The 19,273-nt window shown below is 49.1% G+C and overlaps 1 protein-coding gene across 1 annotated transcript in view; it reads left to right on the top strand.

The window, feature by feature from the left end:
- Window positions 1–1,068: 1,068 nt before the first annotated feature.
- The window catches only part of LOC150053734 (scavenger receptor cysteine-rich domain-containing protein DMBT1-like), a 160,458-nt gene continuing 142,253 nt past the window's right edge, over window positions 1,069–19,273 (top strand). Inside the window, exons 1-14 of the mRNA XM_090345507.1 lie at window positions 1,069–1,129; window positions 5,220–5,564; window positions 5,737–5,759; window positions 7,476–7,836; window positions 8,910–8,939; window positions 9,642–9,677; window positions 10,286–10,642; window positions 12,128–12,451; window positions 12,832–12,861; window positions 13,761–13,790; window positions 16,290–16,443; window positions 16,697–16,899; window positions 17,988–18,137; window positions 19,137–19,160. Of these exons, the coding sequence (XP_090201633.1) occupies window positions 1,069–1,129; window positions 5,220–5,564; window positions 5,737–5,759; window positions 7,476–7,836; window positions 8,910–8,939; window positions 9,642–9,677; window positions 10,286–10,642; window positions 12,128–12,451; window positions 12,832–12,861; window positions 13,761–13,790; window positions 16,290–16,443; window positions 16,697–16,899; window positions 17,988–18,137; window positions 19,137–19,160 (2,128 nt within the window). The remainder of the gene's footprint in view (window positions 1,130–5,219; window positions 5,565–5,736; window positions 5,760–7,475; window positions 7,837–8,909; window positions 8,940–9,641; window positions 9,678–10,285; window positions 10,643–12,127; window positions 12,452–12,831; window positions 12,862–13,760; window positions 13,791–16,289; window positions 16,444–16,696; window positions 16,900–17,987; window positions 18,138–19,136; window positions 19,161–19,273) is intronic.

Here is a 19,273-nt window from a genome sequence, read left to right as displayed (position 1 = left end):
TGGTTAAAGGAAGAGATGAATGGTGCAGTCCTTAGCCTGGGACTGGCACCCAGGAAATGTACTTGGTACCCACGTAAGATCCGAAGGAAGGGTGTGTAGTGTCCTAGAATGAAGCACAAAGACCATGGGTGAACAGTGCCGTGCATGGTGAGGGAGCTCAGGTGTGACAGATTGCTAGGCTCACTGTTTCCACTAAGAGGTAGGGCTCTTCTCCCAGGACAGGAAGTGCAGATAACACTGCAACCCATTCCACCATAGAGAGTGACATGGTACAGACAACTGACAGGCCACCATCTCCATAGAGTGTGAGTGGCTATCAGTGCCTGGAAGCAATCTCAAAGAGTAAGATGATAATTGTATTTCAAAGCTGGGGGGGCGGGGGGAAGGGAGACAAGTTTGGTGGGTTTGCCAAGCAATCAGTGTCCTACAACGTGAATGCCAAGGGCAAGAAGTCAAAGACACGTGAGGTGGTTGGAGGTTCCATGTGCGATCATGTGTTTCCCAGCTCCTAGATTAATGTGAAAGCCGGAAGTTAGTGGCATACCTCATGAAGTCAGTGAAGGCCCATGGTCTCTGTGCAACTGTCTCTCATGCCTTCTCCTCTGCTTAGTAACGCCATTCTCATTCTTCGGTGGCTAGATAGGCCCTCAAAGGCCACTTAGAGAAGGCCCTGACAATAAATCGAATAAATAAAGAGATGCTCTCTCCCTTGGCATCGGGCTTCCTGTCTGCCCAGCAGCCCACATGCTGCTCTCCACAAGACAATCCCAACTCTCCAAAAGTAAAATCAAGCCCATTTTTGGGGAGCCGCGGGAACCTTCCAGGTTTGCCTAGAAGGAAGTTGGAAATTGTATCGCGAATGTCTCTGCATTGGGCAATAGCCAAATGGTTCATAGGACAATCAATCAAACACACCCCAATTGTTCTCACAGATTAACGAAGTCCCTTACTTCCTTCATATTGATTTATGGCAGCAATAGAAATCTACCACCGGAGGACACGCCTTCTTTTGCCTGGATGCATATAAATGGCAAGGAATTTCCATCCCAAGTGAGAGGAACCAGCAAAATGGGGCTCTCCACCGTCATCCTTGCAACATGTCTTGTATGGGGTCAAGTTCTCTCTTCAGGTATTACATCTAATCATTCTGTTCTTTACCTGGACCCCTGCAAACCCAGGTTTGGCAGGTCAGATCATTTTGCTCCTTGGTGTTTGCCTGTCTCTCTGGTAGTTTTTTTGAAGGAGTTTTCTTGTGATCATTGTGAATTCTTGTAAGTGTTTAGAAGGACTGTATCTTTTTGTTTTGTTTTGGTTTGGTTTCTGGCTATACTAAGAACAAGCTCATCATCACCTCAGCACTCTTAGTGAGCCTTTCAGTGAAAGAAATGACCTGCTAGGGGTGAGAAAAATCTCCTAAGGTTCAGGAAAGCTGTAGATGTAAGACAAAGAAAACCCTAAAGTTTAGCAGAATGGGCTCAGCACAGGGTTGGATTGAATGCTACAAAAATAGGGAATGATTCCCACTGGAATTCCAATTTAGGACTCTCAGTAAGAAACAGGAAAAGGTGCTCCTCATGTGCCTTTGCCTGCAGGTATGTCAGCAGAAGCAGTACTTGCTGAACAAAGTTAGGTGAAGTAACGGACATAGACAGGAATGCATTTCAATTACAAGTCTACATCAGCCAGTCACTGCTCAGACAAGCGGCAGGCAACGCAGTCACTCTAGCATGGCTTTGTGTTCTCAGCGTCAGATGATAAACATTGCAAGAACACTGGCAAATCACTGTGATCGGTGACTCTCAGTGTCACTTTACAGAAGTCCTAAGTGAGCAAGGCGATCTGCCTGTCACTCTCGTGTTTCAGTCTGTCTGTCTGTATCTCTGGTCTTTTTTTCCTTTCATTCTCTGAATTACTATTGCTGTCTGACTCGGCCCATCTGTCTTTCTGTCTTCCTTTCAACCTCTATCTTTCTGTCTCCCTCTCCCTTCAGGTTTGTCTGTTTCTCTTTGAATCTCCTCCTCTCTGCCTCCTCCTATCTCTTTCCACCTCTCTGGTCTCTCTGTTAGTTCTTTCTGTCTCTTTGTCTGTCTCTCTGCCCTGTACCTTCTCTCCCCTCACTTCTCTCTCGTCTATGTTCTTCCCTCTCTCCCCCTCTTCCTTTTCTCATTTTTTACCTTCTTCCTTCTCCCTCCCATCTTTCTTCTCTCTCGTTCTTCCTTTCAGCTCCCTATCCTCCACTTGACATCATTTTTTTTGTTAGATTCATGAATTTCAGGAAAGAAAGGTAAAAATTGTCAAATTTCCACAGCACTTTCAGAACTATCCTTCTCTACGGGGTGCTTTGAAGTTTTAGGTGCATTAAGGAGATGGCTTTTGTGAAAGCAGCATGTCCAGATCAAGGCCTCGGGTCCACTTGCTGCAGGCAGTATTCACATGCAGGCTGGGAGGACACCACGAGGCCTGGGCTTGGGGTTCCGCTGGGCAGTGTGGGGAGGGCAAGTCCCGGAGATTGTGTAGGTGGCAGGGCCCCAGTTCCAATTTTTCTTGCTGGGACAGCCTTGCTCTGGCTCAGCAACAGTGACCTGGGGTCCTGTAGCTCTGGAGAGCAAGGGGCAGACTGTCGGGTTCTTGTTCACACAGGGACAAAGGCAACAGTGCTCTGGGACTGAGAGAATTTGTCATTTTCCTAAGGTATATGTGCTTGATGCATAGCCACTTGCTAGCCAGTGTACTGGATGGGGGTTCACTGCCAAGTGTGTCTTTCCTCTCAGTCATAACCACAAACCCTGGCACTGTCCTTTCCCTCTTTTGGATAGGGACACCAGGGCCCAGCAGGTTTGTGGCTTGTTCCAAGATAATGGCTCCTAATCAGCTAAGGCCTGATGTGAATTCAGAACAAAGCTCCCTGGCTGTGGGGAAGCACTTATGGCAGTCAGTCCTCCCTTCCCCTGGCAGGAGGCAGAGAGATGACCAGCTCAGCACAGGAGATCTTAGCTCTGGAGAAGTTGGCTATGCTGGGCAGCCATCTTAGCATTTGTCTTTGTCTCTGCCACTGGTCAGCTGTGGGGGCGGGGGCGGCACTGCGAGCCTCAGTTTACTTGTTTGTAAGGAGGTCATATGTCCTGCTCTGCGCAGGGTTGTGAGGGAGTAAGGTCACCCAGGTAGGGTCTGGCTCATAACAGGAGCCTTGGAAAAGCCAGTGTTCCTATTGTAGGCATTTTCCTAATGTTTTATCCATATGCGCTCTCCTAAACACACTGTGGCTCTTAGACTGGCTTCTGGAAAAGGAGAAGCTGGAGACTCTAAATAAAGCTTATAGTTTCATGGATAGGAATAGGCCACAGCTGGCTTGTTAGTTGTGAGGATGACCTCAGGCTGTGAGAATGAAGAGGGGAGACCGGCTCAGGGGTGTGTGGGAAGTCTCTGTAGCATCATTGCTCTTCTTTAAATCCAAAAATGGTTCCAATTTTTAAAATTTCGCTTCCTTGGGTGTCATTTCTTCAAGGTCACTGTTTTGCAAACTGAGACGGTAGCTGTTGTTTCTGAATGCATTCCTGGCACATTGCTCAGCCTCGTGTTCTTAGCCTTCCTGCAGTTTAACTAGAGATGCAGCTGACATCAGTGCCTTGAAGGAGAGTACTGAACGCAGGGTCCTGTAGCACTGGGCAGATAGTTTAACGTGGATAGTGTTGGGTAGTGGAGGCTTCTGAGTCACTTAACAGGCCACGTGGGCGGCTACTTTCCTTCAGGACTATTCTCCTTTCTTGATCCTGTCTTAACTGGGCAATCAATCACGCACTGGGCAGTTTGGATCTCATGTTTTGTAGCTGCCGAATGCTGTGGAATGTGGAGAAAGCCTGAGGCTTCACCGAGTCTGTCTGCAGCCTGGCATCTGGGACCCCCTAGGTCCCTTCTACTCTCCCCCCACCCCGCAGCCATGACCTGTATGCTTGTTTCCACGAGCTCCTTTGCTGTTTTTTTCTTTTTTCTTCTATCTCAATGCTGGTTGCTGCTCACATTTCATTGTGTATCTCTGTGTCAGGATCAAGTACCTTGCTTCACAAGTAGGGTTTTTGTCAGGATGCGTGTCTGATTTTTCTCTGCTTCCTTTGCAAGCACTGATTCAGATTTCCTAACTGGTACGTATTTTGAAAAAAACTGCTTTCGTTGATAATTTATTTATTTTTTGCCCGATGCAGTTATTTATAACTTGAGAATAAATCCGGATGTCATGATGAAACCCATTAAAATCTTTCCAGAAAGTAAATGTTGCCTCACTGAACCTTAGCAAATGACATAAGGCCTGCATAAAGGTGTCATGTGTGTCCTTCCTAGAAATAGATAGTTGTCAGAAATTTCCTCCAGCTACATAACATGAATGGATCATTTGGCAATAGAATTATGTTCTTCAATTTTGTTTTGCCTTGCCTCAATTTTCAGTACAGAGGAAAATCAAGTACATCATTCAAATAAAGGGGCTTGGGACTCTCTTCCTGGGGAGAGCTTGATATGGAGGCAGCTTTTTATAATTTTGTAAATCCACACATGAAGACACACTGGGAGCTGCCCTCTCCCGCCGCCACCCCCCCCCCCCCCCCCGTCTGGGACAGTACTGAGTGAGAACTTATATTCTCAGTGTAGTCATGGGAGCACTGTTTTGCTAATACTTTTTAAAGAAGTAATAACAACTATGTGTAGACACTTATTTCTCTTTTTTTAAATAAGCTCAGGGCCTAGTACTCCATAGACAGGTGCCCTATTGCTTGAGCCTCTCTGTCAGCCCTGTATATATAGTTTAAATGCTATATCTAAAGTGATTGAACACCTCTAAGCCCCTTGCTCAAACTTTTTTTTTTTTTGGTTTGTTTTGTCACAAAAACTTACTTTTAGTAAAAAGGTTGGTGGTACACGCGTGCAAGATTGAACCACAGTGCCCCCTGGCAGCATTGTGGGGAAGCTGAAGGCAGTTTTTGTGATGAGAGATGGTTGCTAAAGTCACAGAGAGCTAGACAGGTGGCTCTGGGGGACCTCTTGTCCTCAAGGTTCTAGAGGGCATGAGGTTCTCTGGGGCAGTTGTTGGAGAGCAAGAAGAAGGGGAAGAGAGCTGTCTTTAAGGTCCTAAGAGGGAGAATCAGAGGACACCGCCTAGGGAGGAAGGAGAAAGGAGGGTGCAGGGACATGTAGCCACCACCCAGAGAAGCCACAGGGCAGGGGGGCAGCGACCAAGGCCTCCCGCTGTGTCAATGCAGGTTTGCCGCTGAGGCTGGTGGATGGCGGTGACCGGTGTCAGGGCCGTGTGGAGGTCCTGTACCAAGGCCACTGGGGCACCGTGTGTGACGACACCTGGGACACACAGGATGCGGACGTGGCCTGTCGGCAGCTGGGCTGTGGCCATGCCATATCGGCCCTGGGAGGGGCTCACTTTGGTCAGGGCTCAGGGAATATCCTCCTGGGCGCTGTGTACTGCTCGGGATGGGAGCCCTACCTGTCAAGCTGCCACCATGATGGCTGGTACAACCACGAATGTGGCCACAGGGAGGACGCCGGAGTCGTGTGCTCAGGTAGTGTGTCTGTGGCCTCTCACAATTTCATGTGCACTCCAAAGCAACACTGCATGTGTCTGTGAGTACCCGCGTGCTTGCACACTGCATGGTTCACTTGCTCTGCTGCGAGTCTTGCTTTATTCGATGCTATAAAACAGGGCCTGATGCTTTTCACAAAGACACGGAGGTTCAGAGAGGTCTAGAGACTCGCCCGTTGTCCACGGCCTCAGTTTCCCTCGGAGTTTGCAATGCCATTGCTTCCTGGGCTCGGATGGGTGGTGTCACAAGCAAGCATCCTTGGCTTTTGCAGCAGCCTCTCCTTTTGCAAAGGTGGGAGAGGACGGGGAAACTTCTGGTTCTCACCATGCTAAATGAGCACCAAATTCAAATGGAGGCGGGCTAGGATGTCCTCTTCGTGGGGAATGAAGGAGAAGCAAAAGACACTAAATTCTCCCCACGTAATTCAGTGACCCTCAAGACTGCCTTTCCTTTTTCTTTTTTGTTTGTCAATCGTGGGACTTGAACTCTGGGCCTGAGTGCTGTCCCTGAGTGCTTCAGCTCAAGGTTACCACCCTACCCTTCCCGTTTCCAGTTTTCTGGTGGTTAATTGGTGATAAGAGTCTCGTGACTTTAGTGCCTGGGCTGGCACTCAGCCTTCTGAGGAGCTAGGATTACAGGTGTGAGCCACTGCACCAGGCTTACGGTTGCCTTTCTTATCAGCGCACATGGTGCTGGGTTCAAACGCCAAGGCATCTTTCAATGCGCAGAAAGATTTCCCAAGACGCTAGTCTGTTGAGTGTCCTCCAGAAAGGAGTTTCTAGCTAAACTGTTTCCTGGCCATCTGCGATATGGCCTGCACTGTGTGCCTACCCCACATGAGGACGTGACTAAGACAGTCCAACCTTCCCTAGAAGCGCATGCCCCAAAGGCTCACCAGATTCCAAGCAGCCATTTTGTGCCATCCGGTTGTGTGGGCATCCCGGAATGCATTTCTAGAAATGACCTTTCTTTCCTGGTTGTGGCCCTTTTCTTTGGGATGTCTCAAGGATGACAAATCCTTGTCATTTGAGAGTGTGTATCTGTTATAGAAACAGGCAGGTGTCATTTGGAGTCTCTTCTCCTCACTAGGGTGAGGTGATTCTAGTTTTAAATGGAGATTAGATTCAGAGCAAGTAGAAGGTGGAGACAGGGGCAAAATACGCTCTTGAAGATAAAGTGACAGCGGGAGCAGTGTTAGATTTCACAAGTTACAATGCCAGCATCTTAGCAATCACAGGGCATGTGCTCCCACCCCTTGCTCCTGAGCTAAGGGAACAGAGCCGCTACCACTCAGCAGAGAGGGCCAACATCCAATAACTTCTTTCTTTTATCCACTTTGCAGAAGCCACCTCAGAAACACCACCCATTTCAACGTCGGAAGGTAAAGTTCATTGTGTGGGATCCCTGTAGGCTCACGGCCCATGTCCTGTGACCATAGGCTCATCTTTACCCAAAGCAGAGGCAGAAGGTGCAGGAGGAGCCTTTGCAGAGGATAGGATGAGGCTAAAACAACCTCCCCCTAATAATCTCCCCCTTCATCGTGTCCCTGTCATTGGTTTATGGATTCACGGAAGGTCGAGTCTCAACATCTGACTGATGTTGAGGGAGGAATCTGGTGCTCTGATCTATCTGTACTTAAGACCTTGATTGCAAGGCAGAGGCTGGGCAGGGAGACTTTTCTGCTATCCAGGGTAGGTCAGCCTGGGACATGGCAGTGGTTAGAGTCAAGACGATCTCAGTGATGAAAGCCTGGAGGTGGTGGGCATCCTGAATTGGTCCTGGGGTGAGGATAGGGTTCTGGAGGCCCTGGGGAAGGAGCACACTATCTATATTGAACGTGGGAGGAACACGCTTGGCTACATACCAACTGCACAAGTTAGGCAAAGAAAACAGGATAATATGATAAATGTTCTCTCTGTGTCCTTTCCACAACCAGATTATAATGTGGCGCTGAGGCTTGCAGGTGGAGGAGACCGGTGTCAGGGCCGTGTGGAGATCCTGTACCAGGGGTCCTGGGGCACCGTGTGTGATGACAACTGGGACATCAATGATGCCAACGTGGTCTGCAGGCAGCTGGGCTGTGGTTATGCTGTGTCAGCTCCAGGAAGTGCCCCGTTTGGTCAGGGCTCAGGAGCCATTGTCTTGGATGATGTGGCCTGCTCAGGATACGAGTCCTACCTGTGGAATTGCAACCACCGGGGCTGGCTGTCCCACAACTGCGGACACCAGGAGGACGCTGGAGTCGTCTGCTCAGGTGAGCCCCAGACCTACTAGGTCTTCCTCTTCAGAGGAGATCTTCATCAAGGTGATTACATTCTCGGAATAGAATTTGATCGCCCCATTTTTGCATCATGAATCTTCAGGGAAATACCATTTTCACTCAACCTCTCATAGTAGCTTTTACCCAGCTACCCCAGACATACTATCCAGGCTGCTTAGCCATGGTGTTCTGGTACATTTTGGCTTCTGCAAACAGTACCCATGTTGCTTTCCCAGTCATTAAACACCATGGAAAAGCACAGGTCCAGTATCCTTTGGGCAGAAGCAGTAAGCCATGCCATAGCTGAGGAGCAAGGAGCTGGCTCTCTTCAGGGTCCTGGGATCCTCTCCTAGGGTGGCCTCTTAGGGATGCAGTTGGTAAAGCCTCCCCTCTCTGGGCTGCAGTCCTTTGTGGGAAAAGTTCAGAGGTCACAAGGGAGTGGGAGTGGTGTGATGGAGGTAAGATGAACCAGTTAAGGCAAACCGTGCTGGAGCTGGCTGCAGGGATAATTGCTAGAATCCATGCTGGATCCCAGATTCATCTCAATTCCAGGATCCGTCAGTGTCTCTTTAATGACTCATGGTTTAAAATGGCTTTTTGTGGGCCAGGAGGTTGGCCTAGTGGTAGAGTGCTTGCCTAGCATGCATGAAGACCCAGGTTCGATTTCTTGGTACCACATACATAGAAAAAAGCCAGAAGTGGTGCTGTGGCTCAAGTGGTAACCTTGAGAAAGCCCAAGGATAGTGCTCAGGCCCTGCATTCAACACAGAACTGTTAAAAAACAAAAAACCCTGGCTTTTTGTGTACCCATGCAAAGGCTGTGGTGGCCTGTCCCATGTGTGGCTGTGTCTTTCTTGCCTCTGGAGGGTGACCTTCAAGCACATAGCTGCAGGACATGGCTGGGGGGACAGGGTTGCTCCCTGAAAGGCTTCAGGGATTAGGAGCTCACTGGGCTGGCACTTGCTTGGGAATGTGCCGGACATTAGCTCAGCTGGAAAGTACTCATGTCTGTTATTCCAGGTAGTCACGTGTGTGTGTGAATCTAACCCTCCTTCTCTTTCTCATAGCTTCCCACACCCAGACCACCGTTCCACCAGGTGAGTGCCAGTGTCCTGACTCAAGATGTTTATGCTCTTCCACCCACTGTCACAGTTAGAATTCTCAACCCTTCTATGTCTGCAGCAGGTAGTTAGATAGGGTTCGAGTTGGTGATGTTTTCAGCTTAAGAAACTGAGTCCCTTATTCCATGAGCCTTGGTCCTTTCAGGTTCCAGGCTGACGTGGCCCAGCTGGGAAGTGATGCTGCTCAGCTCTGGCCTGTAAGCACCACGTTAATATGGGCCAGATGCCCATGTCCCTCACGTCTGGAAACCTCCCAGACTTCACGGGGACACTCCTGCATCAAGACGCAAGGCCCTGTGTGCTTGTGAGAGGTTGAGTCTAGTTACCAATGCATGGATTCTCCTAAACTCTACACCCTGCTCTCCTGGTACTGGGCACCCAGGCGCGTACAGTGGTGTCACATGTACCTGTCAGTACATGGGTCAGCAGATGAGCAGACAGAGTTTCCCTCACTGAGAAACATATCCTAGGATGAGCAGGTGACAGTCAGTCCTATCCCCAGCAGGGCTTTTGTCCTACGGATAAGGTCTTGGGTTGGAAGCTGGGGCCCACAACCATGGAGCCTGTGGCACATGCCACACGTGGAATTGTTGAGTCTTGTGTGGTGGGGGGAGCATTCGATATTCTCCTTCCCTCACTTTGTCTAATTTTACCTTTTCTTCTTGTTGCCTATTTCAGAAACCTGGCCTTTCACCACGCCTTTGGCGTCAACAGGTAAAGCATCATTTTGACAAGGCTTGGGCCCAGTCTCCTCTTCTGGAGAACATTCAGCTCTGTGATTGAGGGAGTCACTGTCTTAGCACTGTCTCTGTTGGCTCAGTGGCTAAAAGGCAGGCAGAGCCGGTGATCTGCTGTTGGGTGGGAGAAGTGGTGGTGGACTGAGTCTAGAGGTTCTGATCAGGAAATGGGAGAAGAGTCTCATGCAGGTAATCAGGACAGATCCTGAAATGGTCACCAGTACTGCTAAGTGCTAGTTTTTTTAGACTCAGTGGGTAGACGAGGCCTGCCAGCACGGTCACCTTGCTGGGCAGTACTGTGGAGGTGCAGACAGCATCTGAGCATGAAGGTGGTCTGGACTGTCCTCTGTCACCGTGGAGTGCATTCATTTTTTGGCCAGCCTGGATATTGTCCTGTGTAGTCTGGTCACCTCCTCTGAGGCCAATGATGTCTCCTGTCACTTGCACATCCTCAGTCCTGGGAAGAGCAGGCCTCCCTGCTGGTCTCTCTGCAGTGGGCATCTTCACAGGGGCTGGGTGCTGTGCTTGGGTGACCCTGTCCCTTCCTAAGACACCTTGTGAGGAGCCTGGCATTCATACTTGCAGTCGAAGGAGAGATGGATGGAGTTGTCTGTGTCCCTCCAGATACTGCATTGGAAGCGAGGCTGGTGAACGGGAGCAGCCGGTGTGAAGGCCGGGTGGAGATCCTGTACCAGGGGTCCTGGGGCACCGTGTGTGATGACAATTGGGACACCAGTGATGCCAACGTGGTCTGCAGACAGCTGGGCTGTGGTTCGGCCAGAGCGGCCACAGGAAGTGCCCAGTTCGGTCAGGGCTCGGGACCCATTGTGCTGGATGAGGTCCGCTGCTCGGGAAGTGAACCCTTCCTGTGGAACTGCCCGCACCAAGGCTTACTCTCTCACAACTGCGGACACCATGAGGACGCAGGTGTCGTCTGCACAGGTGGGCCTCCAAGTTCTCTAGTCCCCGTTCCCCCCCCACCCCCAGCCCTGGGAACAGCTTTCCATCAGTCCCCACCCTGCTCCATTGCTTCCTATGGGTGCTTGCTTTGCAGTATGCTGCTGCTACTGACTCCTTAGCAGAGGCCCTGTGGGCTGGGTATCGAGAGATGGAACCCTCGAGGTTCCCATCCAGGCTCAGAGCTGAGAAGGACCATTTGGGACCTGGGTCCCTGGGTATAGGTATTTGATAGGTTATTGTCCTCACATTGAAAGTCTTTGTTTCTCATTCTTCCTTTTCACTAAGTCAAGTCTTTAAAGAAGGAGGTAAAGGATGCTTCCTTCCTCCAGGTAATGAGATGATTTCAGGAGGGCAGATGGCAGATGGTGGGGTGGCCTGCACCTCAGGCATCAGCAAGCTGCCTTTCATGGTAGAAGATTCCTCAGGCGAGCTCTGAGACTACAAGAGCCATGTCATTTCATTCAGTGTGAAAGGAGAAGCAAATATTTGGACCCTAAAGTGATCACAGTGGACACTTACCCCCATGCTACTGGGGACCCCTGTATGGAGGGGGGGCTTGGGCCACCACAGGTCTTTGCTGATGTTCATCTGGTTTCTGTGCCTTCAATACCTGAACCTTGACTCCAATGGGAGATTAGCTTCAGTCACTCCCAGGTAGGCTCGTGATAAAACCTGAGTGCTGTCGGGTCCTTTTAATGAAACAAACATGTATTGTCCACCCATGCCCATCTGGTGAGAATCACATTTAAATGATTTTATGTCTAGTCCTGAGGAAGATTTGTGATGTGATCTTCCTCCTCTTCTGGCTGGGAACTAGTGACATTCTTTGTCTGGGACCGAGGGTATTTCCCTTGTCCTGCAGTGGTTATTTGTCATATCTCTGTGGCTCTGTGTCATGTTAGGGCCTCCTTTCCCTCACTTACCTGGCTCATAAGCACCAGGATGCCAGCATGAAGATCCACACATGCCATGTACTGCTGTATGCCAGGCATGCAGATGGCTCATCTTTCTTTCTCTCTTGGATTTCCTCCGTTTCTGCCGGGCATCATGAGATAAATATGCAGTAACATGGTCAAGTACCAGGTGGCACCTTCCTTGACCTTGCCATGGTCAGTGAATGTAGTTCTTCTCTAGTTTGCTCTCTGGGGCATTTGTGGCATGTGTCAGATGTGAGCGGATGTGTCAGAGGGACAGAGAGGCAAGGGCAGCAGACGGAGGAGCAAAAGATGTCTGAGAAGAGGACCATCCAGATAGGAAGCGGTGGAGGGCGGGCCTTTCTCTAGCAGGGCTCTCATGGCATGGATGAGAGCCTGCTCAGGGACAGCCCACAGGGACGTCAGTTCTGTCCATTTCCCAGTAGCCTTTGTCCTGGCTGAAAGAGCAGGGAGGGACTCGGTGGCAGGCCAGCTTCCCGACCCTGTCGATGAGCACAGATCCAGATGAAGTAGAAACCCTGTGTCTCTCCAGGTGCTGATTCCAGCTTGGCGCTGAGGCTTGTGGGTGGAGGAGACCGGTGTCAGGGCCGTGTGGAGATCCTGTACCAGGGGTCCTGGGGCACCGTGTGTGATGACAGCTGGGACATCAATGATGCCAACGTGGTCTGCAGGCAGCTGGGCTGTGGTTATGCTGTATTAGCTCCAGGAAATGCCCGGTTTGGTCAGGGCTCAGGAGCCATTGTCTTGGATGATGTGGCCTGCTCAGGATACGAGTCCTACCTGTGGAACTGCAACCACCGGGGCTGGCTGTCCCACAACTGCGGACACCAGGAGGACGCTGGAGTCATCTGCTCAGGTGAGCCCCCCAGACTGCTGGTTCTCCCTCCCTAAGAATCGATTTGACCAGGTCACCTTTCCCTACTCCTAGGACTTTATTCTGGAACCATTCACTTTGGGCCTCCAAGGCAAGGGTCTGCGCAGTAGAAGTGTTAAGGGTAGACAGACAGGTGTGTGCACGCACATAGCTGGCTTGAGTCTCAGGAGCCTATGTCCTAGACTCTAGCGTCCCCTGGGGAGTGGCATGGCCCTGTCATAAGGAGCATTCTCTGGGAGTGAGGATGGGTCACTCTGAAGCAGGAGCCGAGCCGATTGCTTGACCTACTCAGAGCCTTCCCTTGTGCCCTCGCTTTGCCTCTTTGGGTGTAATGCATCTTATTTGGCTTTTCTTTCTCACAGATGCCCAGCCGCAGTCGTCACCAGCTCCAAGTAAGTTCTACTGTAACTTAAATTCTATGTGTTCCCCTCTCCTGAAATGCTTTATAGCTTCAACTGGTGGCTGTAGGAGGAGACTGTGGAACAGTGTGGCTGCCTCCAAACCTTCCACATCCTCCAAGTACAGAAGGGCACATACTGAATCTGTCCCATTTTCATCCTCCTGCCTGTTCCCGTGGGATAAGGAAGTTTCAGTTCCTGACTTGTGCTAAACAGCACCTACCCAGTGCTCTTGGTGGTAGAAGGAGGAGCTGTGTTGCCCCATTTCTGCTGGAAAGCATTGTCTAGGCCAAAAGCCATATGGAAGGGGACTAAGTGGTCCTTTAACTAAAGGTCCCTCCTTCTGGAGAGAATTACATTTGCCCTCTGTAGACCTGGTACTAGATATATTCTGTAACGTGGGTTGATGACCACTGTTCTTCTCCAAGTCCCTGTCCATGATCCCAGCCATATGTCAGTGGACTCAACTGGGATTCACATTCCTCCCTTCTAACCTGGCTTTGTTCTCTCCTCTAGCTTGGTGGGATCCAACAATTGGTGGTAAGTATATTTGGAAGAAGCCAAAGCAATCTCATGCGCCCTCTAATCGAAGGGTCTGAGGGGAAGTGCTGAGGCTGCAGGGGGGTTCACATAAGGGTTCCCTTCACTTACCAGTTGCAATGTGCTGCAGGAGGTCTTTGAATCAGGAGGCTTTTGTTCTCAAATGACAGGAGCAGAACTCAAAATTCTCAGCTAGCATGGCCCTGTCATAAGGAGCGTTCTCTGGGAGTGTGGATGGGTCACTCTGAGGCAGGAGCCGAGACGATTGCTTGACCTACTCAGAGCCTTCCCTTGTGCCCTTGCTTTGCCTCTTTGGGTGTAATGCATCTTATCTGGCCTTCTCTTTCTTGTAGATGTTGTGACGGATTCGATACCAACTCCAAGTAAGTTCTACTGTAACTTGACTCCTGTGTGTTCCCCTCTCCTGAAATGCTTTACAGCTTCAACTCCTTGCTGTAGGAGGAGACTGTGGAACAGTCTGACTGCCTCCAAACCTTCCACATCCTCCTTCAAGTACAGAAGGGCACATACTAAATCTGTCCCATGTTCATCCTCCTGCCTGTTCCCGTGGGATAAGGAAGTTTCAGTTCCTGACTTGTGCTAAAGTGCACCTACCCAGTGCTCATGGTGGCAGAAGGGGGAGCTGTGTTGTGCCATTTCAGCTGGAAAGCATTGTCTAGGCCAAAAGCCATACGGGAGGGGACTTAGGTCCCTCCTTCTGGAGAGAATTACATTTGCCCTCTGTAGACCTGATGCTAGATATATTCTAGAATGTGGGTTAATGACCACTGTTCTTCTCCAAGTCCCTGTCCATGATCCCAGCCATATGTCAGTGGACTCAGCTGTGATTCACATTCCTCCCTTCTAACCCGGCTTTGTTCTCTCCTCTATCTTCGTTGGATCCAACAATTGGTGATAAGTTTATTTGGAAGAAGCCAAAGCAATCTCGTTCGCCCTCCAATTGTCGGGTCTGAGGGGAAGTGCTGAGGCTGCAGGGGGGGTTCACATAATGGTTCCCTTCACTCACCAGTTGCAATGTGCTGCAGGAGGTCTTTGAATCAGGAGGCTTTTGTTTTCAAGGAGCCAAAGTCAAAAGTCTGAGCTAGAAAGGAATTGGTCAGCTCGCTTTTGCAGGACATTTATCATTGGGTCAATGCTCTAAGTACAGCTTGGAACCAAAGATCCAAGACTGACTTTCTCCTTATGCTTCTCTTATGCCCACTCTTTACTTTGGGGGAAGTCTTAACCATCAGCTTGCTTTTGCACATGAGGACAAAGATTGTAGTTATTTGCCCCAAGTTAATGTCCCACCAGGATAAAGATTCCATCTTACATGGTAAATCTTGAGTGGTCTCTAATTGGCCCCCTCCTTCTCCTTTTTGCCTCTTCCCTCATCCTCTCTCTTTTAGTGGTACTAGAGTTTGAATTCAAGGTCTCTTGCTTGCCAGGCAAAAAAGCCAAGCAAGAGTATAAATCCATAACTTCAAATCCCAGAACAGGCACAATGTGAGCAAGCAAGCACACAGAGAAGTATTGCTCTGTGCCACTCTGAAAATGATGGGATGTGCTATAAATGGTAATCCAGGCCATTCACTGTCACTGGACGCTCCTGAGAAGTTCTGTAGTTAGAAAAAGGACTTGGTTTTGGAATGAGGGCTTTCTGGGGCTCCCTAAGGTGGTCCTAAACTCCTGATCCAATCCTCCTGCCTCCATATTCCAAGGGCTGGGAGTGCCGGTGGGCACCAGCCACCCCACAGAGTGTGAAGCACTTAATAGGTCTATGGACGCAATACTCCCGGAGCCAAGAATCAGTCCGTAAAAATCCCAAATCCTCTCCATTTTCCTTCTAGATTGGTGGGATACAACAACTCCAGTCACTCCAAGTAAGTATCATATCTTCATTTCTTATCCCTAAGCCTGGCCAACCATAAAGATGACCCTCTCCCATCCTAGCTCAGTGCGCAAGACCACCTACCCTTGGCATGCCCACGGTTCTATGCTAAGTCTCATGCCCATCCCCTCCCCATCTGTCCTGTACGGAGACAGGCCATTCTGCTATTTCTTCACTAAATCACTGCCATAAGTATTTTTTTTCAGTACCATAAGTATTTTTTTTCAGTGCCATAAGTATTTTGTGACTTGAAGGATTTTAAAGTGTCTCCAAGGTTTTGGGAGAAAGAACAGAGATGGAGCATAAACATTTCCTTTTATCCATGATTACATGGCTCTGCACACATTCACAGTCTGCCTTCTATTGCTCTGAAAACACATGATGTAGCTAATCTTGGGTGCCATCACATCTTCTTCCCTCACCATTATCTACACATATCTATATCTTGGAAGTGGCGCCGTGGCTCAGTGCGGTAGCCTTGAGAGGAAGAGCTTAGGGACAATGCCCAGATCCAGAGTTCAAGCCCCATAACTGACAAAAAAAAACCTATGTCATTCTATTGTGGCTGTGCCATTAATTATTTAACCGATGGCTTATATTTCATTATAAATGACCGGTGATGGAAACTATATTGATAGATAAGTCTCCTATATCTTTTTGATTTTGTTGTTAGACAGGAATGTGTTTGGGACTTGGGGCCTCATACTTTCTAGGCAGGCCCACTCTACTACTTGAGTCCTTTTTCTGGGCAGCAGTCAGATAGTTTTCTCGTTCCCTCTCCCCACAGTGTCCTTGAAACAGTGTATGGCTATATCATAGTTTTATTAAATAATTACCAATTTCAGAATAAAAGTCTTGTGTGTAATTTATAATTAAGTCACGTTCTAGTGTGTGGAAGGCGGAAAGGTGGAGATGCTCACCTGGATGACAACTGCTTATCATGAAGCACCTCAAGATACAGAGAAACATTTTCTCTTTCTCTTCTCTACAGCATATCCTCCAACCTGTGGAGGCTTCTTATTCAATACCAGTGGGGCATTCTCCAGTCCATTCTACCCTTCGTATTACCCCAACAATGCCTATTGCGTGTGGGAAATCCAAGTCAGTTCTGGTTATCGCATCAACCTGCACTTCTCTGATCTGAGGTAACAGCCAGTCACCAAGGAAAGGAAGCTCCCCTTAGCACACTGGGTGGTTTAGGCTGGTTCTGGGCCTGGGTGCTTGTGACTCTCTTGTGCTCTGGGTAAATTTTGGTGATGTTTTCTATGAGAAACTTGCAGGGAAGTCCTTCAGTCTGATGGAGGAAGACCTAGAAAATGAACTCAATAGCTCACCATGGCAAAAATAAAAAAGCAGGAGGAATATCATTGTTGACTTGGGTCCATATTTTCTTTATAGGCTGGAGTTACACAGTATCTGCTATTATGACTATGTTGAAATCTATGATGGATCAATAAGCAACAGTAATTTGCTAGGAAAGATCTGTAATGGCAGCGAGCTGATATTTACATCTTCCAGCAACTTCATGACTGTTCGATTCCGAAGTGACCACAGTGTCCAAAGCACTGGCTTTTCTGCCTGGTATAACTCCTTCCCAAGAGGTAAGCAAAAGCTTAGTCCAACCAGTATGGTGTGTAAATGCAGTGTGGTTCCTGGAAGAGACCCACAAGAAGGGTCTTGGCTGTGCCTTGCACGTTTCTGTCTCACAGCTAATTCCTGGGAGCTTGAGCTTCTTCCATCTCATAGCTTCTCCTTGTGAGTTTCAGGAGACAGAGACCTGGCCAAGGCAGCAGATATTCTGAATAAGGGATATACTTGACTTTGAGTCTACCCCCTAAACCTCTTGTTACTTGTTAAAACAACTCTTCACAGGGCACCTCTGGCTCATGCCTGTAATTCTAGCTAGTCAGGAGACTGCAATCTGAGAGTCACAGTTCTTTTTTTTTTGCCAGTCCTGGGCTTCAGCTCAGGGCCTGAGCACTGTCCTTGGACTTTCTCAAGGCTAGAGCTCTACCACTTGAGCCTCAGCACCACTTCCGGCTTTTTTCTATTTATGTGGTACCAAGGAATCGAACCCGGGTCTTCGTGCATGCTAGGCAAGCACTTTAACCACTAGGCCAAACTCCCTACCCCTGAGAATCACAGTTCTAAGTTAGCCCAAGCAGAAAAGTCCATGAAACTATTATCTTCAATTAACCAGCAAAAAGCCCAAAGTGGACTTGTAGGTCAGGTGTCAGCATTGCCAGCCTTGGGCCCAAAAACCATGTAAGAGCTCCAAGCCCGGGGTTCAAACCCCCAGAACAAACACCAAGAAACCACAGTAGCTTCTCTCCATCTCCTGGTGAGGCGAGGCCAGCTCCTGTGATATCTGAGCCCTTTCCCACCTTCACTCAGTGAACCTCATCCCACACTTCTATTCTGGTGTTACACTGTTTCCATTGCCTTGGGGCTGGGGAAAGTCTCATGGATTATTTGGCCTTTGAAACTTGTGTTATGATGTTTTACCCTGTATGTCCTTTAGATGCCAGATTGAGACTGGTTCAAAACAACTCTTCCTTTGGATGTGCTGGGCGTGTGGAAATTTACCATAATGGCCGCTGGGGCACAGTATGTGATGACTCCTGGTCCATTTGGGATGCACAGGTGGTGTGCAGACAGCTCGGGTGTGGAACTGCCTTGTCGGCCCCAGCGAATGCCTATTTTGGCCAGGGCTCTGGCCCCATCACTCTGGACGATGTCGATTGCTTGGGAACGGAATCCACTCTGTGGCAGTGCCGGAGCCAAGACTGGTTCTCTCATAACTGTGGCCACAGTGAAGACGCCAGTGTCATCTGTACAGGTATGGTGTGATATTTTGGAAGGCCCATTTCACCTGTGGCCTGCCATAAAGTGAATGCTTAAGACCAGTGATCTACAGTCTGCACTCTAGTGGGGAGTGGACCGGGACTTTCTAGCCTGCCCATTGGCTTGTGCTCCCCAGAAGACCATGCAAAACTCACTTCGTCTTTGCCACTTAGAGCCAGAGATCTAGGGACCATTGCACTAGGCAAAAACCTGGACAAATGTCTTTTTTTCCAGGGCTGGCGGTGGGGGAGGGTGGGTTTGAAATCTGGGCATACGTGCTGTATCTGAGCTCCTTTTGCTCAAGGCTAGCCCTCTACCATTGAAACATAGCACCACTTCCCACCTTTTCTGTGCTTAATTGGAGATAAGAGCCTCATAGATTTTCCTGCCTGGGCTGGCTTTGAACTATGATCCTAAGATCTCAGCCTCCTGAGTAGCTAGGATTACAGGCCTGTGCCACTGGCGCCTGGTTGCTCTGTGACTTTTAACCATGATTTAACTTCTTGTTTATTAAGTGGTGGTAGTGATGGGATTTTATAATCAGGACAGCAGCATGGCACAGTACTGGGATGATTTGAGATCAAAGAGAAAGAGTGGGGCCGGGAGTTTGGCCTAGTGGTTAAAGTGCTTGCCTAGCATGCACAAAGACCGGGGTTCAATTCCTTGGTACCACATACATAGAAAAAAGCCGGAAGTGGTGCTGAGGCTCAAGTGGTAGAGCTCTAGCCTTAAGAAAGTCCAAGGACAGTGCTCAGGCCCTGAGCTCAAGCCCAGAACTGGCAAAAAAAAAAAAAAAAAGAGAAAATGATGGTTGTAACCTTTTCTGGGATGCTAATGAGCCCCCCAAAAAGATGGGGTGAGCAGAGACAGCTTTCTTTGGAGCAGAATAGCTCAGGTTCACTCATCAATGGGGCCTAGTGTGACTTGCTTCATTCTGGCTGCTCCTGTAAGGCTCTGTTTCCGTGACCTATGCTTTTCTTCTTTCTCATTTTAGAACACCCGCCTGTATCAACAACACGTAAGTGCCTATAATTTCTATCTCATGCCTCATGCCTAATCTTTTTGGGTACTGTGAGACTTCTAGGATCCATTCCCTGAATAGCTTGCCTATCATGCTTTCCCTGGCCTGTG

The sequence above is a fragment of the Megascapheus bottae genome, chromosome 15 (assembly GCF_031878675.1).
Source record: "Megascapheus bottae isolate mThoBot1 chromosome 15, mThoBot2.hap1, whole genome shotgun sequence".
Classification (NCBI taxonomy): domain Eukaryota; kingdom Metazoa; phylum Chordata; class Mammalia; order Rodentia; family Geomyidae; genus Megascapheus; species Megascapheus bottae.
Note: the sequence above shows the minus strand (reverse complement) of the source record. Positions and strands in the feature narration are given on the sequence as shown.